The sequence below is a fragment of the Ochotona princeps genome, chromosome 28 (assembly GCF_030435755.1).
Source record: "Ochotona princeps isolate mOchPri1 chromosome 28, mOchPri1.hap1, whole genome shotgun sequence".
NCBI classification, from domain to species: domain Eukaryota; kingdom Metazoa; phylum Chordata; class Mammalia; order Lagomorpha; family Ochotonidae; genus Ochotona; species Ochotona princeps.
This window is the reverse complement of record NC_080859.1, coordinates 19,870,549-19,892,459: the sequence shown is the minus strand read 5'-3', so window position 1 is coordinate 19,892,459 and position 21,911 is coordinate 19,870,549. Positions and strand designations below refer to the sequence as shown.

The 21,911-nt window shown below is 37.7% G+C and overlaps 1 protein-coding gene across 3 annotated transcripts in view; it reads left to right on the top strand.

Annotated features, from left to right (window-relative positions):
* TMEM232 (transmembrane protein 232) overlaps positions 1 to 21,911 on the top strand; it is a 151,226-nt gene that overhangs the window by 78,629 nt on the left and 50,686 nt on the right. For all 3 annotated transcript variants that reach the window (XM_058656316.1, XM_058656318.1, XM_058656317.1), the window contains exon 12: positions 156 to 403. In XM_058656316.1, the coding sequence (XP_058512299.1) occupies positions 156 to 403 (248 nt within the window). The remainder of the gene's footprint in view (positions 1 to 155; positions 404 to 21,911) is intronic.

Below are 21,911 nucleotides of genomic sequence, written 5' to 3'. Positions count from 1 at the left end.
CATTTTGCATTTTTCTGCTAAAGTTTATTTGTATTTGACAGAAATAATACTATATTCATGACACAAAATGAATATGATTTTATCATTAAATGGTGCATAGTTTCTTCTCTCATTTAATTTTATTTCAACTAATTCCTTTTCTGTTCTTTCAACAGGCAGAGTTAAATGACTCGACTGATCCTTTCACTGGTTATGATGCAAAAGTTTCTTCTGATGTTGGGGAAGAAGTTTTCTCCAAGTATCTTGGCTGGAGAATTGCTAATACCCTTTCCAGCCTCTTCTTTCCCTCTCTTGGCTGCCGGAGTCTTCCTTCGAAGAAACCATTGAAACAATCGGATCATATGAAATACCCAAAGGAAAAGCAGGAGTCTATGAAGAAAAGAGTTCTACGTTTTACTGTCAGGTAAAGTAGCAGCGTTGCTGGTTCAGTTACTTGCTACTTTATATTTGCAACTCACAGAAACACACATAATCCTGTTATCCATTATCTCTTACTCAAACACTGGCAACTTGCTATGTATTTTTTTTCATGGCCAAGCTATTTCCTTCTTGAAAACTGCTTCTTTCTTTTAAAATGGGTGTTATTGTTTAATATGGGCTGATTTCCACCTAATTATCATGTTGCAAGTATATCAGGTTTATTGTTTTAGTTGCAATTTTTTTTAAAAAAATCTTTTTTATTATTATTTTCCCCGATGCATTTTTGGAAGTATAGGATTCTCCCTTGAGTAAGTTAGATTTAAAGCAGGAATTACATTATCAGTATTCAAGACTTCACAGCTATTCATCTTGTCTGTGTGTGGATATTTAGCATGCATTTAATTGGTCTAACTATATATTCTTGAATGTAGTCATGTAGGAAGTGATCTGAGATTGGCTTTTAAATGTAATGTTTCAACTCTTCTTAAATGGCTTTTAGTTTGCTTCTAAGGACAAAAGGAAAACTTTTGAGTTAGGAGGACTGAATTATGGGATTTTTAAAATGTAATAATTATTTGCCATTAATTCAATGGTAGAATTGCTCCAGACTTGTAGGGTCTCAGCTACTACTTGGCATATTTGGATATTTTCTTTATTATCACTGACAGGTAAAGAATCATTCTGTTTGTTCTGTTGTCTCTCTGGTAATACACAGATCCTGGTTTACACTTAACACAAAGACTTTTTATTTACCCCTAAACTGTTATTCTTAACATATGTTAATTTCTCCAGTAATGTAGCCAAAGTTACCATGAGAAATGCTTCTAAATTCTAAGTGAATGTTATAAACTGAAAGTCTACCTCCCTTTCAAATCCGTATGTACATACTCTACCTTCATTCCTCCCCCTCCTGCATACTAACATCAGTAATTGGTTATAATTTCAGAGTCTATAATGTTCCCTTATAGGAAAGTATAGGCATTTTAATTATGGCATGCAAGTTATCATAACAAACCTATTATTTGGAAGCTTTCATTTTCAACTTTAACTCATTTCAAAGAAATCTTCTAGGAGAGTCCACAAAAAAATTTTCTCTCTATTATTTGTTTAAAATCAGATATGATGTTTTGCTTAGTAGGTCTGTGCCGTACTTTCCTTCTTTCAGCTGGTTGACCTTTGAGTTGTGCTGCATTGTCTGCTACTACATACAGCCAATGCCACAAAAAGCCAGCCCTTCCAAGCATGCCTTTTTAGACACCTGGAAGAACGCCTGCAGGATAAGCTCTAAAAGCTGATTGCTGAATTGTGGTGTATGTACGCTTGTATTGTAGATCGATAATTCCACATTACCTTTCAAAGAACTTGTGCAAATTTATTTCCTCACCAACAATATAGGAAGAGTGCCTGTTCTTTAACTTCCCAACAAGTCTTTGGCAGTTTGTTTGAGCTTATACAATCCAAGACATAGGACTGCACCTCCACCACTCCAGTGTGGGCTATGGGTGTCCAAGCAGAAACTTAGACACTGAACCACAATGCCTACACCTAAACCAATCTTTCTAAGAAAGTATTCAGTTATTATTAATTGAAAGGCAAAGTGACATCTCCCTTTCACACTTCTCTTCATTTTAATTGTTAGGAATTTTGAATAGTTGGCAAATTTGCATTTGTTGAGAGGTTTTGAGTTTGTTGTATTTGGGAATTAGCTTTTTCCCAGTCTTTTGTTCTATTGTTGTTTTGCCTTTTTTATGTTGCGTTGTAGTATCTTTCTTTGTCTATTATTTTATCTGTCCTTCTATAGCAAGAGCTAAAAGTATTCCATTTTTTAGCTATCATTTTTTAATTTATTTAAAAATTTGATTATTGTAGTTTTTCACATGTTGTACTTATGTAAAATGATTTGTGAAAACTTCTCCATGATTTGTGAAATTTTATTCATTTTTATTTTTTGGGCCTGTTTAGAAACTAAAAAAACACATTGTTTCTAAATTTTTATTGACTATTTTTTGCATTATGATCTTTGAGCCATTTGAAGGTTTTTTTGTTTGTTTGTTTTGTTTTTTTGTGGTGTGTGGAATGAAATTTTGATCCCAATTGTCCTAAAGAAATTTATTGAATCATCCATCTTCTTTGAATATTTTTCTGTACTTCAAATGTTTATCATTATCAAGACTGAATTCTCACTTTTTGTGTGTCAAATTCTGGATTTTTTATAGTGTTCATGTTCTTCACCTACAGTTTTAAAATCTACATGTATTTCAATATGTGAGTTTATTCATTGTGGTCATTCTATATACTGTACACATAGGTTATTTTATATCGCTATTTCTCTAGAGATTTTTGACAGCTATTTTTATATATTCATATGTCTAAATAAACTTTATATTTAGTTTATCTAATTCTACAAACAACGCATCTTCTCATATCACTTTAAAATTTTAAATTAACTTTCAGGACAATTTTCATGATGCTGAGAACATATCTAACAATAAGAAGTGAAATTCCCTTTATTCACTTCTCTGTGTTGAAATGTTTTATGTATCTTGTATTTTTCTTGTTAAACTCACTCTTAAGTACTTTGTTTTGCCAAAATAATCTTTTCTGCAAATCTAACTTCTTATGTGTTGAACTTTATGTGTGAGGACACCTGAAAAAACTGGTGGAAAAATGAAACTAAAACGCAAACTTATTTTGGTATGACTCATTGAAATCCACAGAGATGAAGGGTGTTAAGAAAATATTATGGAGAAACAATACATGGAAATCAGGTATTTTTGTAAGATAACTAAACATTTAGTTATTGTAAAATTTATTATTCATTTGAAAAGAGTTACAGGGGAGGTATATGCACAAATGCATAAAGAGAGAGAGACAGACAGACAGAGAGTACAAGAGAGAACGTTCTATCTACTGGTTCACTCCAGAAACCAGAAAGCAGAAAGCAAGGGCCAACCTGTGTGCAGCATAGCTGAGACTAATATAGTTATCATGTGCTTCCTTCCAGAGTGCAAATAGCAGAAAGGTGGATGAGAAGCAAAGGTCAGACTTGATCTAAGCATTCAGATATGGGATGCAGGCACCCAAAAAGGAACCCAACATGTCACAAAATCAGATCCTTCCATCACAGTCTCACAACACACAATCTCACAACACCCAGTCTCCATCTAGTTCACGTTACTTGTTCCAATGATGCAGTTTTTGTATTCAACAATTGTTCTTAGCTGTAAAAACTGATTACTTTCTTCCTCCAATCTATTTAGTGTTCTCACCTCCTAATTTTCAGAAAACATTGTGTAATCAAGAAAATGCTTTTCCTTGGCATTTGTTGTTTAAGTTAGTCATGGGAGCACTGATGCCCAAGGTATCCTTTATGGCAGGTTTGTACATCAAAGACTAGAGACAAGCTCCCTTCTATATAGACCAAACAATCTTTGAGAAGAGTCTTAAACATATTTCAGTGATTAGAAAATCAATGTAATGATACACAGAGCTAAAGTTGACAACTACACAACCTGTGGTTTCAGTAATCTTCAAAATACTTCAGAATTGCACAATTTAAACGTGATAAACATGCAATGAAAATATCAACCTTCTATTTACTTTAGAGTACCCAAATGTATTCAGGATGTTGGGATTTACTTTAGAGTACCCAAATGTATTCAGTCTAACGATCACAGACATGAAAGAGCAAACAGTCTGGAGCCACCAAAAGGACACTGAGCTTGTTCAGTCACTTTAGGGTCAGTAAAGAAAGAGGCAAGGACCCATAAAAATGAACAATACTCTATATTAGCAGATGAAGAGCAAAGAAATATCAGGAGCAGGGAGGAGAATGGGTGGAAAAGAGGGAGATGGAGATGAATGGTGCCTGCCAGACAACCGGGAGACAGGAAAATAAAGACAGAAAAAGAAGATTCTTTGGAATTTTGTTTAAACACAGCGAAATGGAGAAATGTAAGTTGTTAGCAGAAGAAAGTCAAAAGAGACCAAGAGGAAGGATGGAAGGTGGGAAGCATACTGAAAGAGAAAGGTGCAGGCAGTGGACCGCACAGCCTATAGCAGAGGAATACTCCAAATCAGAGATCAAAGAAGAGCAGCGCTGGATTAAGACCCAAGGAGTTCTCTAAAGGTTTTGAGGGATTAGGAAATTAAAGTTCTCATCAGAGCCTACACTTCATTAAGTAAATGACAATCATTCTTCACAGATCTTTGAAAAAAAATTATCTGCCCATCCATTTCTCCACAGCTCATCACAAGCTCCTGCAATTAGACTTAGAACATTTTTTGTCTAAATAACAACCTCAGCGACACAGTAGCCCAAAGATTCCCCTAAGCAAGCTCAAGTTGCACAGCTCCATGGGACGTGTGTGCATTGTACCATGTATGTGAACACTGACCACTCGAACTGTAGATGTGTCAGGTGCAGTTAAATGCATGCTATTGGCTAGCGACAACAGGTGATTGAATTAGGGCCAAAGTTGGAGAACATCAGATCTAGTTGAAGAGCCTTCACTCTCTGTTAGAGTGACGAATATCTCTGTGTGTGTGTGTGTGTGTGTGTGTGTGTGTGAGCAAACTGGAATCTAAGATATGTGTTGAAAAAAAATGGCTCTGGCTCAGTATTATATTTTTCTGGAGGAAGTTTTATTTCTTCCACTGGCTTGATTCTCTATCTTTTCAAGAACTAACACTGTTGCAAGTTCTTCACTTCCTCCCATTTCTGAGCCCACAAAATGAAATTAAGGAAGCTAGTGACTGAGATTACTGCAGTCCCATAGGAACAAATGCAAAGACATCATTTCAATCTCAAGGTGTGTTCAGCTCTTTTGAATTGCATAAATACTTCCATCACACTCTCATAACATCCAGTCTCCATCTCCTATGCTCGGATATTTCCATTATGTATTTTTAACAAGTAGAAATGAGAAAGTCAGCAAAAAAGCCGTTATATCAGGGCTCCCATAGAACATGGAGAACATTTGAAAGATAATATGTTTCTTTATTGCCTTGAAACATAAAGCATCCTTCTTTCAGTGGGAAAATCTGAAAATTTATTAGAAGAAAATGTTTCCTTGTTGATGAAGCGTCTGCTATATTATGACCTACATTTTTTTTCCAAAAATAGTTTTGTTGTGTTTTTAGGCTACAAGTTATTTAGAAGGATAAATATTTTCTTTTATATGTTTTTGAAATTCTACATTTTGCTCATAGTGACTTGCAGGGTTGATTTCTTTTATGTATTTTTTCAAAAGAAAATTGATCATTTTCACTTCAGCATATTGAATTTTTTGGTTGTTGTTTTTCTCTAAGTTAGTGGGGCATTCTGTGTGCTGTCTCTTTTTGCCATCAGCATTTCTGTACAAATGAAAAAATTATTATAGCTGTTTGCTAAATAATAAAAAGTGGAACAAAAAACTTCAGGTGTATCATACCTTGTATGCCCCTTTCTCTCGCTGTCTATAAAACCATCTGAAGTTTACCTTAAGGCTGAGAATATGGAAATCTGAAGTTCAAATTTTCAAAACCTAGTTCTTATATTTGAGGTTTTTGGTTATGAATTTCTTTCTTTCTTTCCTTTTTAATCTTACACCATAAATCTATAAAAACCAACAAGCTATTTTTTTTCTACCAGTTAATGGATATTCAGAAAGCCCTATGAAAAATTAGGCATGGCTGAACATTTTGCACCAAGCTAAGCATCTTTGAATTCCATCTTTTACAGACTCTTGGAAATATCCTTGAGTAATATTAGAATGCTCTTTTAAGATTTCATGTCTAATAAAGCTTTGTTTGCTAATTTTTTATGTTTGAAATTATTGTTTATGGACTTGGTCCCATGTTGGTAGCTGCTCAATTCACAGTACCTAAGATATGGGATCAACCTAGATACCCACCAACTAATGATTGAATGAAGAAAAGGTGCTAGTCTATTATGAACTATTACTCAGTCATAAAAAGAATGAATTCCTGACATTTACAACATGGGTACAACCAGAAATCATTATGCTAAGTGAAATAAATGAGACCCAACAATACAAATGCCATGTTTTATTTGTGAGAGTTAACATATCCAGAGCGTATAACGTTATGCATGTTATATCATTCAGTAGTGATAAATATTGTTTCAATGAATCATATATACTTTTCTTTCCCACATACAGACTCTTTGAGGACAAGTAATGTGTTGTTTTTGATTTGGATGTTGGTTATTAGTATGATCATGGGATCAGAAATTTATTATCTCTGTAGTTGCATGCATTTCTTGTATGCTTTATTTCTTTGTATGCTGTATTTCAGTAAAATGTTAAAATGACGACGGACAACTAGCAAGAATGGACTGAGATCATCTGTTTTTATTTAGGCAAGAAATGTTTCATTGCTGATTTCAGATAGGATTGCCATTCCATAGACCATTTCTCCTTCTATACATTTGCCTGTATTATAAAGGAATGAGCTTCAAAGTAATAGAGCTGATAGTAGCTTGTGTTTACTGCACGGTGGCCTGGTAGTAAAGATAAATTCCACAGCCTTCCATGATATGGATCCGAAAACAGTCTGTGTTAGACATAAGGGGCCAATGATTAGGGGCCGTTCTTATGATGTGGCACAACGTTATTTAGGTTTTTCCTAATTCTCCACATTCTCACCAATGCTGGTTAGCTTTCAATACTTTGGATAGCAGTCATATAACTGCAGTGACATCATATCTCATGTGCTGTTGACATTTCTGATTGGTGATGCTCAGCATCTTTAGCTTTCACTTATATGTATTCTTTAGGAAAATGTTTTTTTAGTTCTTTTGCCAAATTTTTAATTGGAGGGGTTTTCTACTTTTTAAAAATTTTGCTATTGAGCTGTATATTGAATATTAACTCTTTATTGAATGTATCGCTTGTAACTATTTTCTCCTATTCTGCATTTTTTGTTTTCATTTCCTTGATTGCTTGCTTTGTTTCTGACAATTCAGAGGTGAAATCCAGTTACCATGTCCAACACAAGACTCAAAATTTACCTTAAGATATGTAAATATTCATCTTTCAGCTGCATTGTGCATCCTTTCCTGCCTTCCCGTTGAACCTTGAACTGTGAGATACGCTAATGGAGTCAATGAAGTCATATCTTTAGCTTTCACTTTTACTGTAGTGGCTTTATCCTTATAAGATAAGCATTTACCTTCAATGTACTTATCTTCATGGATGGCAAAATCCTATGGTTCTAAGCTGATGACTGAACTAATATTTTACTACTCACGTACTCCAACCTGACTTGAATAACTTGCTACAGAATATTTAAAAAATGACATAGGCATTCAAATTTTCTGTGATGTAAAACATTCTTTCAGTCCTACAGGAAGAAAAAAAATGACATAGGTATTCAAATTTTCTCTGATGTTTAAACATTCTTTCTATCCTTATAGAAGAAAAAATTATGAGATAGAAAATAAGATCAGAAGTTACATGTTTTTGATTTACATTTATTTTTTCATGTGACCTTTTTCAAGGAAAGGAGCAGGTGACAAATACGTGTTACCTGTAATAGAATGTGAGCTTAGCTACTGTGTTAATCAAATTAGTATGGCAGCTCTCAGAAACCATGTCCGTTTAACACCTGAATCCTCTACAGCTGTTGATCAGCAGGTGGACTCTAAAAACATTAGTATTCAGGGCAAGTTCTGTTAGACGTCCATCCATGTCCACCTGTCAGGGAGATTGTTGATCCAAATCAACCCAGCCTTCCTCTGGAGGTCCCTTGGTGTGAATTTAAATGATAGGCAAAGATAGTTTTTCAAATAGGGTGGGTGTGTTTCTTCAGTAAGTGTTAATTGAACTTCTCTGTGTGTAAAGAAATACAGTATTGAACCACTGAATTCTAGGCACAAGTAACTATCAACCATTGATTGTTGCACTTGGGAAAGGATACCTCACAAGTTGTTGGAAAAACAATAAAATGTAAGTGGATTTTAGTGCAAAAAGTTTTAAAATTCCTGTACTTTTTCATAATACATGTTTTCTGCAATTTTTAAAATTTCCTCTTGTATCAAGCAAAGGGAGCCTGTGTTTTTCTTTTTCACCATAAAAATGATTTCTAACATCTCACTAGCTCCCCTTTATTCTGGGCTGGGAATGGCCATTGGTGGTTTTCAAAAATACCCCTTTGGGGCCCGGCACAGTAGCCTACCGGCTAATGTCCTCGCCTTGAACGCGCCGGGATACCATATGGGCCAGTTCTAATCCCGGCAGCTCCACTTCCCATACTACTCCCTGCTTATAGCCTGGGAAAGCAGTCGAGGATGGCCCAAAACTTTGGGACCCTGCACCTGCGTGGCAGACCCGAAAGAGGTTCCTGGCTCCTGGCTTCAGATCGGTCCAGGTCCGGCCTTTGTTGTCACTTGGGGAGTGAGTCATCGGACGGAAGATCTTCCTCTCTGTCTCTCCTCCTCTCTGTATATCTGACTTTGTAATAAAAAAAAAATACCTCTTTGAAGGCCATGGATTTTTAAATATCTGAAGTGCTCATTGCTTAAGTCCCTAAATGCCAATAGGTTGTAACAAACATTGTTCACTTTCTTCTCTATAAATGTAAGAATAACAATAAATGACAAACTCCATTTGGTGTAGAGGCCACTTCCCTAACAGATCTGTCAGTCTCAACATAAAGAACAGCCAGAAAACACAGTTCTTGAGCTTAGGCAGGGAAAATTGCACCACTCTGAGAAGCTAAACTGATACCTTCCTGTTAATATTCTACACATTGGCCTCTAAGGTATTTCATGTAAATGTAACGTGTCAAATTTTGATGAAGAAATTCCAAGTGCATTTTCTGCCTTTCAGGCTTTAGCCAAAGTGACGATGAGCATGGTGGAGGTGAGGTAACTTCAGAGCTGTTGTAGCAGCCTCAAAAACAGCCGAACTATCCTGGGCTCTCTAAGTTTATGGGCAGGACCCTGGTTTCCTCTCAGAAGAGCTTCCAACATTTCTACTTCCTTCCTAGATGCTCTCAGTCACCTTGCAGTTTGGGCTGTCATGCAGAAATCTAAATAGAGAGGCCAAAGTATCTAGCACACTGTAAGAATAAAAGTGAGAAATAGTGCAAAAGTATGATAAGTTAATACATAAAAAAGAATGAAAGTGTTGCATAAAATACTTCCCAGGCTCGCTTTTTTCCCTATCATGTTCAGGTCCTTCTACTAGTCTATTAATTTCAATGTTGTGCAGAATCTCTAAATCCTGGGTCCTAGAGATCCATCTGTGTTTTCTGTGAGCTGGGAGAGGCCCGGTCAGCAGCACTGCTGTAAATTCATTCTCTTGGCTCAGTAGGCAGTGCTGCTAGCTCTGTATCTTGAAGTTTTATTACCACTTGGCCAGATATGTTCAGAAGTATGATAAATTAATAAACCCAAGGCAGTGGTAATCCAGCTGACAGATATGAAAAAGAAAAATAAAATTGTTTGGGGAGAATATAAAGACAGAACGCTGTATATTTATGAAAGTGTATACCTAAATAAGAGGAAGGACAAGAAGAGTTCTTGGGAAGGCATTTTCTCTTTTTTCTGCCCATAGAGATGCATCTAATCCAACTCTGACTCAGTGGGGTTTCTAGCCATCAGAATGGAAGTTATCCAGCATTTCTATGCTCTTGTGCCAAGCAACTCTCACTGACAGAAAGCTGGACCATCAGTTTCACTTTTAATTGTAACTGCATGTAACTGCATGAGTGGGAATTGGAAAAGAGGGCAGTTAATGTGATTGATGCAGACAGCCATAGTGGGCCATTCAGACTCCTGAAAGTCTCTTTAGGACTCGAACGATCCTATGTGGCTGTCTTGTCTATTACAACAGTGGGACTATTGCAGTATTTTCACTCCAGTATATGGGTAGCTTTCCAATAGTATCAGTCCATTTATGTTTAGGTTACTTTGGGAAGTAAAATGATGAGGGATAGAACTTAACATAAAATGTTATATATTCAAATTTAAACAAATATATGTATATAAATATTTTTGAAATTTTAAAAACTTGAGTAGAACACTAGAAGAGAGAAGAAAGAAAGGCAGAGGGTTCGTTTTATAGTTACATGAATATCAACATGCCAACATGGGGTACCTTTCTTCCAATCATGCTTACTACGAATAATTCAGGTTAGCAAATTGTGTGGCTGTGCAGTCTCAACTAACCATGATGCTCTCCCAAAAAAACTTTTTCTTAGACTGAGAAGTATGTGTTCATATCCACCAAACAGAAGACAAAATAGCCAGAGCAGTAGAGAAGAGAGAACCATAGGATAAAAGAACCATAGGATTCAGTTGGTTCCATACCTTTTTTTGGTATTCATGGAACTTACAATTACACAGTTAATTGATTTATCCAAGGTCATCCAAGAGACAAGAGGCAGGACTGCATGCTTAGAATAGAAATCCAAGAACTTTTACACCCAGTCTGGTTCTGGAAAAATCCTATAATTTTCATAGATTATCTAAAAAGGCTAACAGGTTAAAGTAATCTTTCAGGAATAATACGCATGAAGAGAAATTTAAATGTTTTCTTTTTAAACATGTATTTATTTTTATTGGAAAGTTATATTTTTCAATAAAAGAGAGAGAGAGGGATAGACAAAAATAGATTTTTCATCCACTGGTTTACTCCACAATAACACTAACTGAATTGATCCAAAGCCAGGGTCTGGTAGCTTCCTCTGGGTCTCCCACATGAGTGCAGGGTCCCAAGGCATAAACCATACACTCTTGCGATTTTCAGGTCTTCAGGCCAGAACATTGCTACATATAAGCTTTCTATCCCACCACTACTGTCTCCCTTTGAAAATCTAGCATAAGGAGCCCACATTCCTCTTATCAAGCAGCTGTTAAAATATTTCTAAAGTAGTAAATGAGTGTGTGAAAAAAAATCCCTAATACTGCTAAGCATGGGGAAAATGCAAAGGATGACAATGGTTAACACTTGGCATCTGTTGAAATGGCTTTTATCAAAAGCAACTAATGTTGGACAGATGTGCAGAAAAAGAATCAGATTTTTTTGGTGGATAATTAAATCACTTTATTCATTATGAAAAAGACTTTGGGAGTCCCTAAAATAAATGTTTTGAAAGAAGGAATAGTAAAAATTGGAACTACCATTAGTCATGAATCCAAAAAAAAAAAAAAAAAAAGATCATCATCTCAAATGGCTGGTCTTCCATGTATAGTTCAACATTATTCACAATTGTAAGATATGTATATGTCCCTGATGTCTGTTGACACGTGGATAAAGAAAATGAATAAGTAAAAAAAATAAAATACCCCATATCGGTTTATTTTTATTTGTATTCCACATATCTACATCTTAAAGGGCAGTTTTCACAGAATGTTGTAAAATGTCTGTAATTATGCTGAAAAATACTATAAACCATAATAATTCATCAAAACAGCACTGTTTTAAGTGACGATTATATCCAAAGTAAACAGCTATTTTCATTTATAGCTACACACACTCACACACACACGATACAATGTTATAGTACACTTACAAATTGCTTAATTGATTCAGGTCAATTTCCAAGGGCACCTTGCCTGACTTGGAAAAAGGGAACAAGTGGAAGAAAGAGGACATTGGTCAAAGGTCATTTAGCTCATGTTCTTCTAAAACTGTCACACAGCTTCATTTAATACTTGGTCATTTGACATCAGTCAGAAGAATGTTTTTAAACCAAGAGATAGGGCTCAGCAGTGTGGCCTAGTGGCTAAGGTCCTTGCCTTGATCCCATATGGCCGTTGGTTCTAATCCCGGCAGCTCCACTTCCTCTCTATCTTTCCTCCTCTCAGTATATCTGACTTTGTAATAAAAATAAAATAAATCTTAAAAAAAAATAAAACGAACAAACAAAAAAACAAACCAAGAGATAGGTTTGAAATTTTAAGGCTTTTACTGTATTACAGGACTAGGGTAATCGGCTTTAGGAAAAGAAAGATCTCCACCAGATTCATGCAATAGAATTTATTCCAGGCAGAGCTGGGTAAAGTAGATTCTGAATAGGTATATAGGTGGTTGATCAGGAGAGGGAATGCCCAGCCGAATGGTTATATAGGGCCTGTAGAATCATTTGGGGTGGACCCACCAAAGTTAGGACTCAAAATTCATTGAATCCCAGTGAATCTGTAACAGGCTAATTTTATTCATTTATTTGCTTGTTTTTTAGCACTCTATTTTCTTTTATATTGACATGTTTTATTTTTGTATTTTTTATTATTATTTTCTATGCTATGGTTTTGTAGGTGTAGGTATTCCCCTCCCACCTCTTCTTCCCTTCCCATTACCCTCCTCCTCACCATTCCCCCCAATAGTATTACAATAGTATAGTCCGTCATTCAACATAGTGCTATTCAAGTGTATCATCATTTTAAAGTTGATGAGTCTGTCTGTTCTGTGAATGATGTTATAAATCTACAAATGACCCTTGGCAGATAAAAGTTTCCCCATCCCTTTACATATATATATGTAAACACATATGCGATTTAACTTGTCCAAAATTGAGTTCATTTCCCCCTCACCTAAGCTTGTCCATATCATTTTTCTCTCCTACAAGGAAAAATTGATTCTTTAAATAGTTCAAATTTCAAATCACATGCTACACTCAGCCTGTAAGACAATCCTGTCATCTTTACCTTCCAGGTATATCCAATATCTGATTCCTTCACAAATCCCATTGTTTGCAGTAGGTTAAGAGGAAGAAAGCGACTGACATCAGGATGAGGAATGGTCCAGGTGGCTTTGGAGCTGAAATAATGAGAAAAAATATAAAGAAGTTAAATGTAACTATTTCCTCAACTGTAGGTTAGAGTCCATGTTAAGTAGTTGACATATAATGATGAATAAGACAAATCTTTTGCCAGATTTCACATAGTTTATAAACTAAAACAGACAAGAGATGAATCAGTAATCAAATTGTAGATGTTGTAAATACGATGAGTGCAATTAGCCCAAAGATAAGATTGATTGTAATTGGAGGGCCCGGTGCAGTAGTCAGTGGTTAAAGTCCTCACCTTGCACATGCCGTGGTCCCATATGGGTGCCAGTTCATATCCTGGCTGCTCCACTTCCTATTCAGCTCCCTGCTCGTGACCTGGGAAAGCATTGGAGGACTGCCCAAGGCTGTGTGACCCTGCTCCCACATGGGTGACATGGAAGAAGCTCCTGGCTTCAGATCATCACAGCTCTGGCCATTGCAGCCACTTAGGGAGTGAACCAGTGGATGGAAGATCTTTCTGTCTCCCCTCCTGTCTGTGTATCTGACTTTCCTATAAAAATAAATAAATAATTCTTTAAACATTTTTCAAATAAAAAAAGAAAATAATTGAAAAATTCCAATTTAGAGAGCCAAGAAAGATTTCTTGAAGGAAAAAAAAAATGTAAGGAGGGGCTTGCTGGGAGAGAATGAGCATGCCTTATGCCAGCAGAGAGGACTGTCCAGGGAAGGGTACCCAGCACCCCGAAGAGGGAAAGGGCTCGGTATATGCAGTCCCTAAAAAGGAATTGAGGACACCTGCAGAATAGGAAGTGAAGACAGAGAGGAAAGAGAAGGACTGTCACTGAAATCAGATCATGCAGCCTTATAAATCCCAAGGACTTCCAGTTGTATGCCACGTGCAAAAGGGAGGTGTTAGCCGAGAGTGACAAAGAATAAACTATGTTTAGCAGAGAGAGGTTTATGGTCTAGAGGTGAAGCCTATACTGAAAGGGCATTCCTTTTACCTGCCTTTCAAGAGTCAAACCTGCTGTTGAAAAGGATCTGGGATTTTAGTGATTGTATCTTGAAAATTGCTCTGCTGGACCTCATCCTTCCAGTTACCGAGTGGATCTGCCATTTACATCAATGGGTGCATGATTCTTGCCATAATTCAGCCTCCAGCAATTAGCAAAAAAAAAAAAAAAAATTCACTGGTTAGCCATATTTGGCCTGAGGAGGGCAACATTTATCCACTTCGTTGGAATAGTTAAAAAAAAAAATGAAATGAGGCATTTATGAAGTGACACTACAATAATCCTACAAGGTTACACTGTTGAACTTGTCCTTTAATTGTATGGATTTCCTATAACGCAGATATTTGCATATATTTAATTTCTTTTAAAATCATACACCTGCAGTGCTCTGTAATCTTTACAATAAGCTAATGTATTTCTCCGGTAGTCATCTCTTTGCCTTAAAAAAAAAAAGACAGTAAACAAGAAAGCTTTCTATCTTGACGACAGTTTCAGTCTTAATATTTTTTACATTGCATGCTCCATTTGCATCATGGGATCACGGGTTATTTTACTTGTTCTAAAATAATTCAGTACAACTCTATTTAAAATACTCAACCACCACTTTCCTGTGTGATTTTCAAAGCAGAATATTCCTAAGCAAATTGGTTGGATAAAGGAGATCTCTTTTCTACTTCTGAGGATGCTTGTTTTCCAGAAATCATTTTTGGGAGATTTGCTAGCAGCAACCAGTAATGTTGCAATGTCTTAGGCATGTTTTCCTATTGGATTATATAATATTAGAAAAAAGATAAATAATAATAATGATTACCATAAGAATAATTAGTATGTACAATCTGTATCTCTCCTGCAATTCCTTTATATACAGAAGCTATTTAATTAGTAGATTAGATGCCAGTAATTTGTCTTGAAAAATATTACACTTTAGATTTTAGGTTACTTTTACTACAAATGCCTCTTTAGCAGTTTTATTTGGTACAGCTTAGCACAGTAAAAGGCAGATATTTTCTCTTCAACCTTTTACTTAATGAGAGATGTGGGAGGGGAAGGTGGAAGGGAGAGAGAGAGAGAGAGGTTGGTGGGATAAAAAGAGCATACTTCCGTTACTGATTCATTCCCCAAATATTCCAAGACTCAAGTATTTTCTTTTGTTTATTTTGGTGTATTTTTTCCTGTTAACTTCTTAAGGTGGGAATGTACATCTTTGATTTTAAAACTGTTATTATTTTCTAAGATATATTTTAAGCTGTTGCATTTCCCTCTAATATCTATTCTGAGATGCTTTTTGGTTGTGTCTGCTTGGATTCCTTTGAGGTTCTTCTGTATGGATTTCCGTGTCTCTTTTAAGATCTGGAAAATTTCAGCTGCCTTTTCAACTAGCTGGTTTTCAATGCTTCTGCCCCCCATCTTCTTCAGAAATTGTTATAAGCAAATAATTGATCATATAATGGTCTTCCTTCCTTCCTTCCTTCCTTCCTTCCTTCCTTCCTTCCTTCCTTCCTTCCTTCCCTCCTTCCTTCCTTCCTTCCTTCCTTCCTTCCTTCCTTCCTTCCTTCCTTCCTTCCTTCCTTGTCAGATTTGATATCAGGGTAATTCTGGCCATGTAGGATGAGTTTAAGAGGGACTAGTATTGTGTGTTGTACGGGCATCCCATATGGGTGCTAGTGGCTGCTCCACTTCAGATTCAGCTTCCTGATCATGTGTTTGGGAAAGCAACAGGCCATGAGTCAAGTGCTTGGTCCCCTGCACTGATGCAGAAGAACTGGACGAAGTTCCTGCCTCCTGGCACAGGCCTGGCTCTGCCCTGTAGAGTGAATCAGTGAGTGAATTGCCTTTGTCGCTCTTTTTTCCCTGCTCTCTTTCTGCCTGCCTTAGCCTCTCTGTAACTCTTCTCAAATTAATAAGTCTTTTTAAAAGAATGACTTTAATTCATTCTTCTTCAACTGCTTGGAATTGTTTGATAAGAGTTGATATGATCAAATCCTGGACTTTTCTTTGGTGTGTATATTTAATTATGATTCAACTTATTACTGGTCTGTTCAGATTTCCTGTTTCATTGTAATTCAGTCTAAAATAACTCAATTTAAAACTGAGTGGAAGACAAATTATCAACAGCTGTATACATCAATGTCCAGTACTAATCGTTAGGGAACTAAAAACAAAACCACAAGAGGATATCCACTCCCTCCAGCTAGAAAATCCATTATCAAATCTTCAGAAGATGCTGCTAAGAGTTGATAAGCAGTTGGGTGAGGGAAGAAGTTTATTGGAAATGCAAATTAGTTCAGCTACGATAGAAAACACTATGGAGTTTTCTGAACAACTAAAAATAGAACTGCCATATGTTCCAGCAATCCAACTACTGGGTATACTTTAAAAAGAAATTCATTAATAAAACTAAATAGAAATTTTGCAGGTGGAATCTTTAATCAGCAGTATTAAGAAGGATAGTATTTAATACTTTACAAAAAGAAAAATGTCTCAAATTAACTATCTAATTATACATCTTGGAGACATAAAAACAAGAGCAAAACAAACCCCCAAATCAGCAGGAAATGAAAAAATAATAAAGAACATAAATAAATGAAACTAAAGCAAAAAATACAACAATCAGCAAAACATAAATAAAATGGATAAACCTCTCTAGCCAAACTAACAAAAAGAGAAAAAATATGCAAAATTAGAGATGTAACAGGAAACATTGTAATCTATACCACTGGGATATAAAAGACTATAAGAAACTATTATGAGGAGTGACACACTAATTAACTAGAAAACTTTGATGAAACTGATAGATTCTTAGATTCATATAACCTACCAAGATGAAATCAGGAAGATATGTGATTTAAAAAGACTCATAAGAAGTAGTGAGGGGGAGGGGTTCGGGCCTTGGGTTTGGGGGCAAGTGCCGCTCCTCACAGTGTGGCGGCTGTGGGGCTTGCCCCTGCCGGGTCGGACCCAATGCTGGGGGCTCACGCCAAAGACACTGCAGCAAGGCAGTGAACGAGTCCTCGGCCTCCCCCAGGGCGGCCAGTGCACCATGTGGTGCCAGGCTCTGTATGCTGGCCGCCTGGCCAGGGAGCTCTGGTGTATTGGTTGTCTGAATCACTACTTAGGTAGCTCCAGGTTGATCCCACTGTGCTTCTGGGATCTCAGTCAATCCTTAACATTCCCAATGGCGGTAACTCCTCCTTTGAAGAAATTGGTAACGGAACAGAATGTACTGGGCAGGACTGAGCAAACCTTAGCCTACAAGCAAAACTAGAAACCAGCATGGAGCACAAGTCCTGCCGAGCCATGCTCTTTCACCTACTCGTCTAGTTGAGTCAAGGACACTAAGTCACACTGTCTAAGGCAGAGGCCAGGACAAGTGAGGGACTGAGACAAGCTGAGTCAGAGCAACCACTGGCAGGCGCATGATCTATGGCTAGGAACAGGCCCAGTTGGGGAGGTAAGGGGACACCTTAACTGGGTTGAGGTTCCCACCAAGGTGCACGTGTGCTGGAATGGGGTTGTGTTCTATCTAGGAAACAGTTGCAATCTCCCGAGGCACTAGTGTGGACTGGGATTGCATGCACCAGGCCAGGCCAGACCCCAACATCATCTGGTGTCCTGGAGAACCAGGGTGGATGTGGGACTGACTAGGCTGGGTCTCAACCCCATACTGAGCCATGTGTGAGCTGTATGTGGGTATGGACGAGCCATGGCTGGGCTGAAACATCCAACAAGAACCATAACGGGGTGAAAGCAAGCCAGGAAAAGCCACTGTTCCTGCTAGGACATGAGGTGAACTGAATAGGGCTGGCTCAAGGACCCCCTGGTATGCGCAAAATCTGGCATTGGGAGAGGTTCAGATGGAGGAGCCTGGGCAACTCCTCTGGCAGGACACAGTCCCTGCAGGTAAGCGCAAGAAGCATGATAGGAAACAGTCCAGAATAGGCCATGGAAAGTTTCCCACTGGCATACATTTGGCATTGGGTCAGGGGCAGACCAGGCTGAATCAGTTCATGTCATACACTGGTAAATCCGAACACCAGAACAGAGTGTGGGTCGAGCCGGGACTGGTCGCGACAAAACCAGTGCACACTATGGAACGCTAGGGTGAGGTTGCCTTTACTGGATTTGACTGCAGCACCCAACCAGCACGTGCGAGATCCAGGAAGGAAGGGGCAGAGCCGGCGGGGGGATTAAGGGGCTGGTCCCCTCGCCAGACAGCTACTCCCACTGGAGAGCTTGGGCTGGAATGGGGACAGACAAGACTAAGCAAGGCTGCAACACCTGTGCACTGCACGTGGACTAGATCAGGGAAAAGCCAGGCTAGGCAGATTATTCCTGTTGGTGCAAGCATAAATTAGACTGGGTGAGGGATGTTTGGGCTTAGCCACAGCATCAACTGGCAGAAGCTGGCACTGGGGACTAATTCTGTCAAGTCAAATCACAGAACCACCCGAAGAGTGCATAAACCGGGACTGAGAGAGACCTGGGAGGGAAATAGTGGGTTCCCCCCTCTTGGGTCACTACTCCCGCGGGATGGCATGAAAACTTAGACTGGGGCTGGGGTGGCTAGACAGAGAGGCACTCAACAACATCCGTGAGGGCTGGAGAGTTGAGTTGGTTAGATGGAACTAAGCTTTAATACCCACTGACAAGTACAAGAGCCAAATAGGATGTTGGACAGACTGGACTAGTCTGCTACACATACTGGCAAACCAGGGTAGGGGGCGGGCCTGGTGGGGATTATTGTGGGTCGCCCTGACTAGGCTGCAGCTCTCACTGGTTGATGCGGGGGCCGAGTGTGTGCTGGGCAGAACAAGGCTGGAATGCAACACCATTGGTTTCAGTGGAAATCAGGACTGAAAACAGAACCAACCCAGCAATTGAAACCACCAGCTGATTGTGGTGATGGACTGTGCCGGGCCCTGTGCTTGCTAGAACATACAAGAATCTGGTCTGGGAATACCTCAAAGTTTCTTTGGAGATCTCCCCAATTGAACTGCTGGACTCAGAACCCTAGCCAAGAAAAGACAGGACAGAGCAAGTCAATCAACCACCTCAGCTATATGTTGGCAGCGAAATACTGGGCAAATGAAGACTCTATGATGGACTGTGTCAATCAGTGGACGACCTCATCAAGTGAAACTGGCAGTGATTCATAACTGGAGAACTATTAAAACCATTTGAACAAGGATCTCAGAGCATGCCCCACATCCGGGACTTGGGGTGGGTGGGAAACTGGGTGGGGCTTCCCCATCAATATCCCCCTTTACCTCAGATACATGATGGAAACAATATGGACATAATACTATTACCCACTTCCCTATACCCCCTGAACCTTTTTTTTTTTTTACCGTAATTAACTATGTAAAGATTGTCAACAAAAATACAATTAAAAAAAAAAAGAAGTAGTGAGACTAAAACAGTAGTCAAAAGTGTTTTATTAATGAAATATCCTGGACCTAAAGAATTTACTACTGAATTCTACAGGATTTCATAAGAAGAAGTAGCTCCACTATACTTCAGACTTCTCCAGAATATTGAACAAGATGGAACACCACAGAACTCTTTATTTGGCCTGCTTTACTTTGACACCAAAACCAAGCAAAGACACAACACAAAAACTACAGACTTAAATCTGTAATGAACATAGATGCAAAAACTGTCAACTAGCAAGAAGAATATTAGCAAGAAGAATCCAAATGCCAACTTCAAAGATCCTGTACCACAATCAAATGAGATTTATCCGGAAATGCCAGGGTAGCTCTGCACAAATCATTGAATGTCATAAATCACATAAATAGAATGTAGAACAGAAACTATCATCATCTCAGTAGATGCAGAGAAAGCTTTGTTCAGACTCCACATGCTTTCATGTAAAAACATTTCACACACTAGGAGTAGAAAAAATATCCCTTAAAATTATACAGGCTAGTATCACAAACCAATGGCCAATATCATACCTAACAGGGAAACATTGAAAACAGTTCCACTCAGATCTGGAACAAAACAAGGATGTCCATATTCAATATAGTTTCAACAAGTGGGAGGATCAACAGTTGTTTTTTTAAAAGGAATTCATGTCTGCAGATGATATGCTATTGTACATGAAAAATCCTAAGTATTCCATCAAAAAGCTTATGGAGTTGAAAAACCATTTAGTAAAGTTGCAGGCAACAAAACATACATACAAAACCCAGTAGATATTTTTTTGCTAATGATGAGCTCTCAGAAAGAGAGATCATGAAAGAAATCCTACTTCATGCTAGCTATGAAAAAAATGAATATTTAGAAATATATTTAAACAAGTGAAGTAACTTCACATGAAATTATCAAAGAATGATAAAATGAATGGATACAAAAAATGGAAAGCCTGGCTTATGGGTCAAAACGATCAATATAATTAAAATACATATAGCACCTAGTGCTCACTTCAACAGCACATATGCTATAATGTGCACAGTATGCAAAGTACCTCGAGATTCAATGCCATCCCTATTAAATATTAAAAAAATTCTTTACAGATAAACAATCCTAAAATTCATATGGCATCACAAAAGATATCCAAAGTGATATTGAGCAAGAAAATGAAGCTTGAGATAAAACATTGCCTTCTTTCAAATCATGCTATAATAACCAAAATAGTATAGTACTGGCATTAAAAAAGATACATAGATCAATGGAACAGAATGCAGTCTAGAAAATAACATGTATATCTATCTATCTATCTATCTATCTATCTATCTATCTCTCTATCTCTCTATCTCTCTATCTCTCTATCTATCTCATTACCCACTGACTTTGGACAGAACTTCTTAGACCATACATTCAAGTAACAATAATCTCTTCATCAAATGGTGTTGGCAAATTGACTGTTTATATGTAGAACAATTAAATTAGGGCTACACAACTCACCACATAAAAATAGACTCAGGTTGGATCAAAGACCTAATTGGAACATCTGAGACCATGAAGTTCAGGGGAGAAAGAGTAAAGAAACACTCCAAGACATTTGAGCAAGACAAAACCTCCCAAATAAGGAACCTAGAACACAGGAAACAAAAGCAATACCAAACAGATGGGTTATGGGAAATTTGGAAGCTTCTGCACAGCAAAGGAATGCTCAGTAGGCTGAAGAGACATCCAATATAGGTGGAAAAAGTGTTTGCAAGTTGCCTGTCTAGCAAGGATTAATATCAACAATAGATCAGAAAATTAAAAACTCAACAAGAAAACAGCAAACCACAGCAGGAACAATGAATCATTAAAATCCCAAACATCAAGAATAGCAAATGCTGGTAAGGATGTGGAGAAAGGAAAGTTCTTATACACTGTTGTCAGGATATAAATTAGTGGAAAATCGTGTTATGATTTCTTAAATTAGACAAACAAACAAAGAACCAAGCAAACAGAAAACCCAAACTAGAAATAGACTTGCCATATTATGTAGCAATCCCTACTACTGGTGTATGTCCAACAGGCTTGAAAACAATGTATCAAAGAGATACTTGCATTGCAATTTTATAGCAGTATTGCTCGTGATATTTAAAATTTGGAATCACCCAAGGAGCCCTCATCAGATGAAAGGATAAAGAAATTGTGGTATATATGCACAGTTAAATATTGCTGAGCTACAGAACCCAAATGGAATAATACCATTAGCATCAAGGTGGATACAACTGGAGAACATTCTGGTGAGTGACATGAACTGGACCCAGAGAGTCACATAATACCTCACATGTGGGA